The 11,822-nt window shown below is 37.0% G+C and overlaps 1 protein-coding gene across 2 annotated transcripts; it reads left to right on the forward strand.

Annotated features, from left to right (window-relative positions):
- Positions 1-10,716, forward strand: LOC661928 (uncharacterized protein). Of its 2 annotated transcripts, XM_015981441.2 has the most exons (3): positions 1-151; positions 5,754-6,056; positions 6,111-10,716. In XM_015981441.2, the coding sequence occupies exons 1-3, from the start codon at positions 149-151 to the stop codon at positions 10,539-10,541; spliced, it is 4,737 nt and encodes a 1,578-aa protein (XP_015836927.2). In that variant the 5' UTR covers positions 1-148; the 3' UTR covers positions 10,542-10,716. The 2 variants fall into 2 exon arrangements, with proteins under 2 accessions (XP_015836927.2, XP_015836926.2); XM_015981440.2 differs by having other exon boundaries at positions 5,754-10,716.
- The last annotated feature ends 1,106 nt before the right edge of the window (positions 10,717-11,822 follow it).

Here is an 11,822-nt window from a genome sequence, read left to right on the forward strand (position 1 = left end):
AAGAAGGCGAACGCCGGCCTCTCGAAGACTTTCTTCAGCAGATATCCGAGTGCAACCACAGCCAGTGACAGTGATGTGATTGTTCCACTATTAAAACCGAGTGATTTATCTAAACTAGGTGTACGATTTTTTATGGGATTATTACAAAATGGTAAGTAATAGCAAAATAATTAGCGTTCGTGCAAGAACTGGATTCTGACTCCAAAAAATAAGAAAGTCAGTTGCACAACTTAAAATTGTATTTGGGGAAAAAATTGGTCGCTGCAGTGTCGAGCTTTTGTGAGCTAAAGCTTCCCGACACGTAATTCTCACATAACTTGAATTATTCCGGTTACGATTAAAAAACAAATCATTTTTGAATAAATTAATGCTCTGGATTGAGAATGTTCAATAAAATAGAATGTCTAGGAATAATATAAAAGCCATTAGAAAGTTAATTATACTATTCCTATTTATAAGATAAAACTGTAGATTTATTAGCGCAAGATCGGTCGACAAATTTCCGACATTTACATAATTCTCCCTCGCAGAAACATTTAATTGTAGCGCAATGTAACCACCTGGAGCCACACAAACCGACAAAACCATTAAATTATCAATTACTGTTCTAATTATGTAACAAAAAACCGTTTCAAAATTTTAATACAATTCGTCAAACCCATCAAACAAAGGGTAAACAAACAGAAATCCTTCAAATTATTTATGGTTTGCTTATTTATCGAATGAAACATGGAAAATATTCAAATGAATCATAACCGCAAGAGCTTCTTGCATCAGTAACTCTTATTAAGAAACTTCTTTCTTCGGCCATCCTATGCGTGTTGAAATTTTTACTTAACCCTGAAGCGATCTTTTGTCTTGACTTGGCTGTGCCCAAAATTTTGACCCCCAATCACATTGTTACAACTAGCAATTTAATCCTACATAAGTCTGTTGGTAAATAATTGATTGATGTGTCTGGTCACGAAACTATAATGATTCCTGGCACGGAATACTAAATATGGAATTTGTATCATTTCACCACACAAAATCTTAAAACAGGAAATGTGGAAATAATTTAACTAATGTATCACCTGACGGCAACATATGTCTTTTTTGAATGGATCGTTTTAACACTTTCGATCTCAAGCGTTTTAGAGCTCTTTTGTCATATGTGGGTCATCCGGTTACACTTGAGGCACAGGTGCACAAACGACAATGAAAGGAAATTCAAGGAATTTTAACGCAAGTTATCGAGAATTTGGCACAAAAATTCTTATTAATATTTAATATAAACAAACAACTCCTGTTTCGGATTTCTCCGTGAGGAAAGTTGGATTCTATATTTGGTCCTTGCCACTTTTCAGGATGTTACTTGAAAAACATGAAATCGGTTACTGTATTAATAATTATCGGCAAGGAAAGAAAAATGATACTTTGTCGCTTTACCTTCTCTCTGACGCAAGTTTATCAGTCATCTTAACAATGAAAGCTCTCACTTTGTGCCATTAATAACTTAGACATTTTAGGCGCGGCTTTCCTCACCGAAACAAACGAAACCTTTCAGATAATTGAATCAAATGATTTTTAGGTCAGCCTGAATATAAATAAGATCGAAACGTTTCTAAATTAATTGAATTAAGTTGATTCCCAAAATTATTTTCCACGGTTATGACTGTTGGTTTAACCTTTACATGATTACTGTTTCATTCGAGCATAAAATGCTCTATGACGCTTTTTACTGTAATTTTGGTAATAACAATAACAACCATGCAACATTATGAATTTTAAGCATGACGGGCCACAGATGAAATTTTACGCTAGATTAACCATAATTTTTTACTTAATTGGCAATATATTATAAATAATTATTAAAAACTCTGTACGTGATGTGTATTATGTAGGAAGTTTTACGCAGTACTGAAGTGCAGGAATGCATTTACTTTCACACGAAGATTTTAGAGAGATTTCAGAGTAAGAAAAACATTCGTAATTTTAAGATTTACATCCTTAATTATAACAAACTCTCACGTTGTAAACATTAATGCAAATGATCACGTATGCATGCACAAAAAACAGTGTTTTTTTGCATACGAAGCTCCTAGTCCTAATTAAAACAAAACAACTAAAACATTTTGTTTTATAGTAGTTTTCCTAAAAAATAATTATTTCGTCTCTGACATTAAACTAAATTTTACGCCTTCTTCAAAGTGAATCATTCCAGTTTATTTGTTTTTCATTTTGGAGGCGCTACTTTAATTTTTCATTAGTATGTATTGTAATTTAAATTGCAAATTGCTCTGTTTAGAAGTATAATTTTTCCTTCACTTTTTCTTTCGCATTTTTGTTAATTATTGACTACGCTATTATTTGTTAACAACAAATATTTTCTACTCTTACTTTTAGTCACCCATGGGAAAATAACGTGTATACACTACGGATATGAAAAGGTTAGGATATCAAACGACGAACATATAGACGTTTCCAGTCTCGATAGTTACATTAATGTCGCCAGAGAGCGCAGTTGATTCATGACCCTATAAGTATTGGGAGCAATAAGTTTAGAAAATGGTTCTATTTGTACAACTGTTAACACAAAGCAAACAAAAAAATACTGTCAGATAGAGCATTAAATTCTCAATCGTAAAACATAAACATAATTAAAAAATTGTATCATAAACTACGTTTAAATAAATTTCAAACTTTACAATTGCACTCTACTCCATATTTTTCAAAACGCTGCAAATACGAGTACAGATGCAAGAAAAATGTTAGAAAGAAAGTTATAGAGAATTAAATTTTCTACAAAAAAGTTCGCATTTCCATATCCCTATCTTCCCTATCTTCAACTATTCAGGCCCCAAAGTTGTTCAAAGACAATCAAGCAACGGATTTGCTTCATTTTGCCGCTGCTCAAGTATTAGAGTGTTAATTTATATATAAGCCCTTAAAGACAGAAATATGGTGTGGCGGACTTTTTTGTATAAAATTTAATTGTCCACAACTTTGTTCCTTACACTTTTCTGTGTAATTAAAAATATTTCTATAAGAAAATCCGCGATACCATATTTCTATCTTCTACAGTTCAGGTTCAGCGTTTTTAAACCAAAAGTTTTTGAACTTTAAATTTTAAACTCGATTTTAAATAAGTTTTTGTTTCTTATGAAAATTTTAGTCGTAAGTTGTTCTCAGTATGTTAGGAGTGCAAGGCTAACCATTTCTGATTTTTTTCAAAAAATTAGTGAATTGATTGGATAAATTAATCTAAAACGATTGGCGTTGAGACGGTATAACGCTCGAAGCACCCTCATTTTTAATCTGCAGTACTATTTTTTTGGATTCAGAAAATCCACAAGAGATTTCGTCTTCTTATCCTCCGAAGGTTCAATTCAAATAAAAAAAAAACGACTATGAGAAAGCAGGGAGTACTCAAACTCGTCACAGTCGAATTGTGAAAGGGAAACAATTATTACAAGCTGCCAGTTTTGATTTTTTATATTAGCAAGTGCAGTTGCAATTGCACAATAATGAGCAAGACTGACGTTGGAAAGTGTTTAAATTTTTCAACCAAACACCTCTTTGATTTCTCTAATTCCATAAACCGATATATCTAACCGATTCCGTGCTTCGTTGCATCATAAAATTGCCTCTGCAATATCTAAAATAATACACTTTTAAAACAAATTCTCTATGCACTTAATACTAATTGGTGAAAGTAGATTTTTGTGAGATTAGATAATGAAAAATCGCTTTTAAACCCGAACTTACGAACCGTCTATAAATCTAAAGTGAGAAATCTAGCCAAATAAAAGTGTCACAATTAATTGTAGCATCTGGACTATAAGAGAAAACCGTGATCATAGAGGATATGGAAGCGTGTGACACGGTGGCCTATTTGTTCAGTATAAAAGTGTTTAAAACACGAATATCCGGGATTCCGCTCGTAGTAAATGTGTAAACAGCGATTACAGTCATGTTTCATTCACAAGTCGGTTTGATGTATCCTCTGCGAGGAAAGTTTATTAATGAATAACATAAATATCGACAGTCCTGTTTTCTACAACTACAAATACAAAACAGAGCGTGGAATGTAAGCAAGTTGGCAAAAAAACGCGAGATGAAGAGAAAATAGAGAAACCAGGTGTTAGGTCCGCACTGAACACGGAACGAAACAAACTCTTTAAGGCTGCGTTTAAAAACGGGTTTGTGCAGTCGCTTTTCCGATTTTGAGCGAAACTGTGGAAGAAAATGTAAAATCAGCACCAAGGACAGCCCTACTGATTTTATTAGAACGGTTTCCGTCCCGGATCTGAGTCAGCCAAAGGTCAAAAGGCAATCCTTTTGAATCGCCTTATAAATATTAAAAAACGTTCTTGTCGAAAAACAAGTCCGCTTAATTGAGCGGTGATTAAGTGAAAGTTGATCACTAAAAAGGCCGAACATTCCCAAAACAACCAATTCTTGTTTTCCAAAAAATGGACACGAGAGTGAAACGCGGAAAAGTGTAATTTCAGCAAAATGCAACACCAGCCTTGGTTTTTCAGCCGAACATCTGAAACTACATGACCGTGACACTGCAACGGTCAAGGAGATTTCCACGTTACGAAACGGTTGGCTACTCACCTGGGTGTGAAAAAATAAGCAAACTTGATTTTCTTTTGAGTTTAACTATCGTTCCTCACTTTGGACAAACATGAAATTAATGAGCCGAAAAATTGACAGGGACTTTTTGGGTAAACGAAAGTCGGGTTGGAATTTTTTGACGTCGATGTTGCAACTTGCTGTGAAATTGGCCAACAAAAAGTCTAGTTTTATTGGCAAAACTAATCAAAATTATCTTTTTTTTTAAATGTTAATTTAATTGTATCTAATGTTTATTTCATAATACTATTAGACAGAATGAAAAATATATGTAGATTGTTCCAAAAAGTCAATTATGGTCCTTTAATAATCTTATTCAGTTGGCAATTTTCTAATCCGCTGTATCACTGCGGTCAAAGTCACGGTGAAATGTAACGATTTTTAATTATTGCCAATTAGCTTGATAATCATTATTGATGGAATTCCAATAAAAGTACAGATAAAATTTTCAAGTGAAAGCTTACAGCTCTGATGATTTATGGCAGGAATTTAAAGTAAAGTAAACATTTTTATTGACAGTTCCATTTATTAAAATCAGAGGAGGATTATAATTTGCTTATAAAATATCGGAAAAAGTGCCATGATGTATTTTGCAGACTCGTCTTCCTACAGCGTTGCATAATAAAGTGAAAGAAAAATACGTAACATGAAAAATGAAACGGGAATTTTTATGGTTGAAGAAACCGTTTGCCACAAAGTGCTACGGAAAATATTGTATTACAAATATATCAATTACACTTTATTAGCAAACAACAAAGGCTGAATACATATGTATAAATGTCTAGTAAAAGTCAGAACAATGGAAGATTATATTCGCGTTTTCCCTTTTACTTAAATGTTTTCTTTTGTTAAGTCATAATTCATTACTTCTCTCAATTCAAAACTTTTAGCAACAAACATGCTTTGCTCATGCTTGGTCAAGCTGAAATTTCTATTCAACTGAAAGTTACATATTTGAATGTAGTTCATGTTGCCATTTATGTCGATTCCTTGCATATCGCAGAGCGACTTTCATTCGCTTTGATGAAAAAGCAAGCAATTTCTTACTCCGGAATAATTTCCTACTTATTAAACATAAAATAATTTATGTATTATTCAAATTGCAACACTAATATTCCTCTGGGTTTTTCCAGATTCTACGAAATTTTCACTGGATAATTCTGCTCAGTGTACACCTGTTCTGTACAATCACCGCTCAAAACGACAAATCGTACGACGAAAATGACTGGATACCCATCACACCTTCAAACGCGGCCAATCCGAAAGAAGCACAAGGCCGTGTACTAAATCTCGAAACCCCTAATCAAAACTTTTTCCCCGAAAATGAATACGTAAGGAAACCGGCACCCACGCAACAGTACCTTCGGGAAACAGGTTTTAATAAAGCGGCCAACACGCGACAGCCTAAACCTGACCACCCCTACAAGTTCGAACCGGTAGTACCTCTCCAGACAGCTCAGTATGTCCCACAAAACCAGTTTATTCAACAGCAAGTCCAACCCCAATTCATTCAACCGGTCCAGCACTTGCCTTATGTCCAGCCACAAACGGTGCAAATTCAACAAGTCCAACAAGAACCTGTCCAAATTCAACCAATTCCCCAAATCCAACGACCGGCTCAGGAACCAACGTTGAACCAACAACTTGTGGCTCCGCCGCAAAGTAATCAAAATTACTACAACACAGTGAAAAACAATCAACAGAAGAGCGTACCCCTTAATTATCAAGCCTTAAATTTGGCCACAATTAATCGAGAATTGCTTGGAGCGATACAAAATCAAAATGTGAACCAAATTACCACAACTACAACAACCAAGCCGAAAGAGGAGAAGGAAACGATTCAACTTCTGTACGTTCCACTGGAAAACCTCAAATCCAGTCAACCGGTCACCCAGCGGGTGACAACACCCAAACAAGTCGAAGCTCCAAGAAAGGAAAAACAAATTTCCAGACTGGAAAATCACAGACTGAGCCACCTCACCACCGATATTCAAGACGATTTCATAAGACAAGCTTTGGCGGCTCACAAACTTCAACAACAGTTGCAATCAGGCCAACCGGTAGTTTTACAAACGACAACAACACCAAAGCCCAAGAAACGCAAAGCAAATCAACCACCTTTGGCTGTTTTTATGGAAAAACAAGGCAAAGCGGAAGTTAAAGATGTCCTCAACCTTTTAAAAGACGCCAAATCTATTTCGGTGCAAGACAGTGTCGGTCCAAATTCGCCCCCGATCTTTGTTGGTCCCTCGAACATCGAACCAGAAGGTTACGCCAAATTCCCCTTACCATACCTCTCCACAGTGCAAGGTAACAGAATCGAAAGGAAAGTTGAGCAATTGCCGTTCTTTGTGGCGCCTTTGAGTTACAAAACGCCAGAAGGTTACTCAAAAATACCACTGCCTTCGCCACATGTCGGTTCGGTCGTGGTTTCAACGAAGGATCAATTGCATGAGAAACATCCAGAGTATGTTCAACCTCAAACTGCCCAAAACCAAATTGTTCAAGATTTTGACGTCAAGCAACCGTTCCCCGATTATAGAGATGAGCCAAGACCTAATCCGTATTTGTTGAACCAAGCGAATGAATTTGTTGGAGGTTTTCCAAATATCCCTCCTAATTATGATGATTACCAGAGTGGTCCAAAAGTGAACGAACCTCAACAAGACTACCCACAAACGCCAGTCAAAGAATTTGTCCCAGATTATCAGGACTCTCCTCCGAGAAATTACCAAACCGAAGATAAAACTAATGACGGAAACAATTTCCAGTCTCCTGATTATCAGACCAACGACGGAAAAGGGCCTAATCAAGACACAAAAGAATTGATTCGTAACTACGATATTCCTTCAGTTCCAGTTGAATCCAAAGCAAGTTTCACACCCAATTATCAAGAAGAAGCAAGGCCAGAAAATCAGTACCAAAGTTCCATCGGACCCGAATCAAAACCAAGCTTCACACCTAACTATCAAAATGACGAAAAACCCCAAAACCAGTACCAAAATGATTATGTGACTCCAAAAGCCCAACCAAACGTTTACAATTATGACCAAGGCTCTGTCAGACAAACCACCGAAGCTAATCCTCAAAACCAGTTCAGATACCAGAATCAAGAATCCGAGTATAGGGCACCCCAATATAATACTCGACAAGACCCGCTTCGTCAAGGCATAAACCCATACGAAATCCAGCAAATTAACAATCAATTTGGACGGGAAAAAGAGGAAAGACCCGAAGTGCTCCGCAGTACCACTCCTGTCATTACGACCAAAAATTACGACTACGATATTCCCACCACAACACGTACAAGGTCCAGGTCACGTTTCAGAGGACGAACAACAGCGGCAGCAACAACACCCACAACACCAAGCACCGTTGCAGACGACAAGTACACTGTTTTAGAAGAATTTGCCATTCAACCCAAAACCACAACTGCAAAATATACAACAGAAGTTGAAACAATTCCGGCAAAAGTCTACAAGTTGGAACCCGAACAACCAGTTTTTGTCCAAACCCAAGCCCCAGCGAAACACGTACTAAACCAAGATACGTTAGACCAGCAAATTCTACAAATTAGTAAACCACAACCAGTAGCACCAGAACCAGTAGTCTACCACCAGAATCAATATCCACAAGAACAAGAACAGTACCCACCACATAACCCATACCTTCCTGGTTTAATCAACAATTTGCAAGACCAAGCCGTACGACCGCTTCTAGTCCCAAATCTTCTGGTCCCTACCACAGAAAAACTAACAACGGTTCCGCCTCCCTCAATTGAGGAAGTACGCGTAACTACAACTGAAGCTCCAAGGATTGAAACAACTACCATAAGACGTAATCGTGGCCGACAACGTGCTCACAGTCGTTTTAGTACCACCCAAGCACCAAGACGCACAGCAAGTCGGAGACGTCCTAACTACACCAGACCCACAACAGAACGTCAACATGTGCGAACAACTACTGAAACTCCCGACTATGAACCCACCAAACGCGGTACCAGTCAAAGACAAAGGTTTAGAACCAGGGGACGTCCAATACAGAAGGAAGAGCCCGCAACTGAGCGTGTTCTCCAAACAACGGAAACTGGTTTCAAGCAACCACCTCTAGAAGGCGGATTCCAGGCTTCGTCAGGAGATCCACAATCATACATGCAGTACGACCACGTCGTCGAAAACCAACAAGTGATTACCGCCAAACCAGAGGAAACACCTTACAAGGATTACCACCAAGTGTACAGTTTGCCACCACAAACCCAACCAACCGAACGACCATTTGAAGAAGTTAGTACTACATCGAAACCAGTCGTTGATGTGAAAGTCACACATTCAGTCCCCGATAGGAGTCAAGAACCCTCAAACGAAGACCGGTATGTCCGAGTCCAATCGGGTGGTGTCATCCACAACAACAAACATGACGAAGCAACGCAAAGAACCCCAGCTCGGACGAGGGGACGCGCTCGAATCAGGTCAAGATTTAGCTCCACAACACCAAGACCCACAACCACGACGACAGAAAAGTTGCAAAAACAAGAAGAACAAGACGAAGATTACGGATTTATTCGCAAACCAAGCTATGAAAGGGCGCCGCAAGTCGTGACACAACAACCACTTCAACTTTATTCCGCCTCGTATCAAGAAATTCCTCGCACGATAATCCAAGTGGAGGATGACTCACATACCAAACAAACGCAAGATTACGACACAACTTCGCCGGTTCCTGTGCAATTCGTCGGCCAAATTAGACCGAAATACACAACCACAGAGGCTCAAGAACCCTCGACTGAAGCTCCAAAGAGTCGAGGAAGAGTCAGGATTCGGGTACCAAGCAGGAAAGCAACGTCACAACAACAACAATCGTACAACGAACTCAAGTCACACAGATATGACGATCAGGTGACTAGAAGAAGCAGTAATGTTGTGCGGACGCGCGGTCGCGGCAAATCACATTTCAAACTGCCTGAGCAGATGACTGTTAAAGATGATGAGCATGATGTCGAAGGGGGAAATTATCCAGCGTCGTATCTCAAGAATAGGGAACTGACAACGGAGAGACCTTCTTCCTTCCAAATTACAATTGACCCGTCGGATGAAGAAGATCAAGTGCCTCATTCGTCGCTGTATAGTCCCCAAATTATAAAAAGTACAGATACACAGTGGGTCGAAGCTACCAACTTCCCGAAAGTCAATGAACTCGAAACAGAAGACAAGCAAACGTTTGTTACGATTCAGGAAGAACAAACGACACTTCCATATGAGGAAAGCGAAACTGAAACGGAAACTGCTCAAACCGAACCAATCACCACGACCGAAGCCATTGATACTACAACGATCAAAATACGCAAAATTGGGCGAAGAAGGGGAGTTTGGAAATTGGTGAAACACCGACCGGTGGATTCCTTCGACACTGCTGAATCGCAGAACTACTTTTCCGTTATCAATGCTTTCGAAAGTGTTGAAAAAGTTAACGATAAGTTTTCCGAAACTGTGAAACCTACCACCACCACCACTACTGAAGCACCGTCAACCACTACGACTCCTACTACTACTTCTACAGAAAGCAGTATTTTTGACACACTTTACAATTTCTTGGGTCTAGCAAGTAAAGCTAGCCAGTTGCCCGGAAGCAAGACTAAGATAAGTTTCCAAAAGGAAGAGGTTACAACAACGACCGTGTCGCCCACGTTTCCTGAAGAAATAACAGAGGAAATAACCACCCAAGAAATGGGAAACCATGAAGTGGAAACTTTTGCTCCAGAAACTACAACAACCACAACTACGGAAGCTAGTATAAAAAATTACGACATTGAGCCGTGGGAGGAGAGAGATGTTAAAACCTCCACTTCGACAGAAGTGTCACACGAAACGGAAATCTGTTTTAAAGGACGATGTGTTAAATCAAAAGATGACGACAGTTCATAGTAATCACGTTAATTTGTTTATGTAAATAATTTAATGTAAGCGGAGTGAATGGATAATTGTGAATGACTGTTGCTAATTATGATCAGTTTTAAATTAATGAAAAACATTTCGTTAAATTTTGTATTTATTATTTTTTGATATTATACGTGGAACTCAATAAATGTATATACTTGTCCATGCTTTTTTTATTTTGAAAACAATACATTTCCAGTGCTAATTAATGCACAATTTATTTACCTAAACAATGTCCAATTACGAAATAAAGAACCAACTAATAATGTTAGTATCAAATAGAGCTGGCCTTATCGATTTTTTGTCTAAATCAATAGAACATCGATGGTAAAATAAAAATACAGATATAATCGATTTCAATAACAATTTTGTCGATATTCCGGCTGAATCAATTTATTTTCGATTTTTGAAACCTATTAATTTAAAACAGTGCTTATTTTTTAATATATAAACAAATGTAAACAAACAATATTTCATTAAAAGATGAACACAAAACAAAAAAATAGCACTCATTAATATAAAAAAATCCAAATAAACAAAAGTTTAATGGTTAAGTTACATGTCTGTAAAATCTATAACATACTATTATGAGCTCGAAATAATAGTTATTTATTGTATAAGGTTCTTACAATGTGTTTTATCAGTGTAAACGTTTAAACGCGAGAACAAAGTTTTTATACTTTGCGCCCCCTTTTTTTCCTATTTAAATTAACAATTTTTTTTTGACGTCTAGGGAATTTTGAGCCACTTGGTGACGGTAGTAAATAATAAATATTAAATAGTAAATAAAGAAGAAATGATAAGTATAAAAACATTGTTTTTTGCCCTGTTTTCTTTAAATAATGCTTTTTGAATTTGATGGTTTTTGCTTTTTAGAATTATTGTTTGTGTTTTCCATCTTAGTGATTTCAACCAAATCAAAAAATTCAAAAGGACGAAGATAAATTCGGTTTTTATGTGGACAAAATTAAACTAGTTTACTACTAGAAAGCCAACAAAAGTAGTAATCATACTAAAATTTATTTTAACAAGCTTTGAGTGATCTGAGGGCTTTAAGAAAATAAAGTCAAAGTGTTACGATTACACTTATCTTTTTATTCAAAGAAAAAATAAAAAGTGGAAATAAATTTTGCTATATCTAAATTAAATGGAAAGATAAGTCTGCCTATTATTGCCAGAAAAAAATTAAAAACATTTCTCTCACAATTATTACTAGTTTCCTCCATTACCTACGCCACTGCATTTTAACTGGATGCTGACAGAGATGGA

The sequence above is a fragment of the Tribolium castaneum genome, chromosome 3 (genome assembly GCF_031307605.1).
Source record: "Tribolium castaneum strain GA2 chromosome 3, icTriCast1.1, whole genome shotgun sequence".
NCBI classification, from domain to species: Eukaryota; Metazoa; Arthropoda; class Insecta; order Coleoptera; family Tenebrionidae; genus Tribolium; species Tribolium castaneum.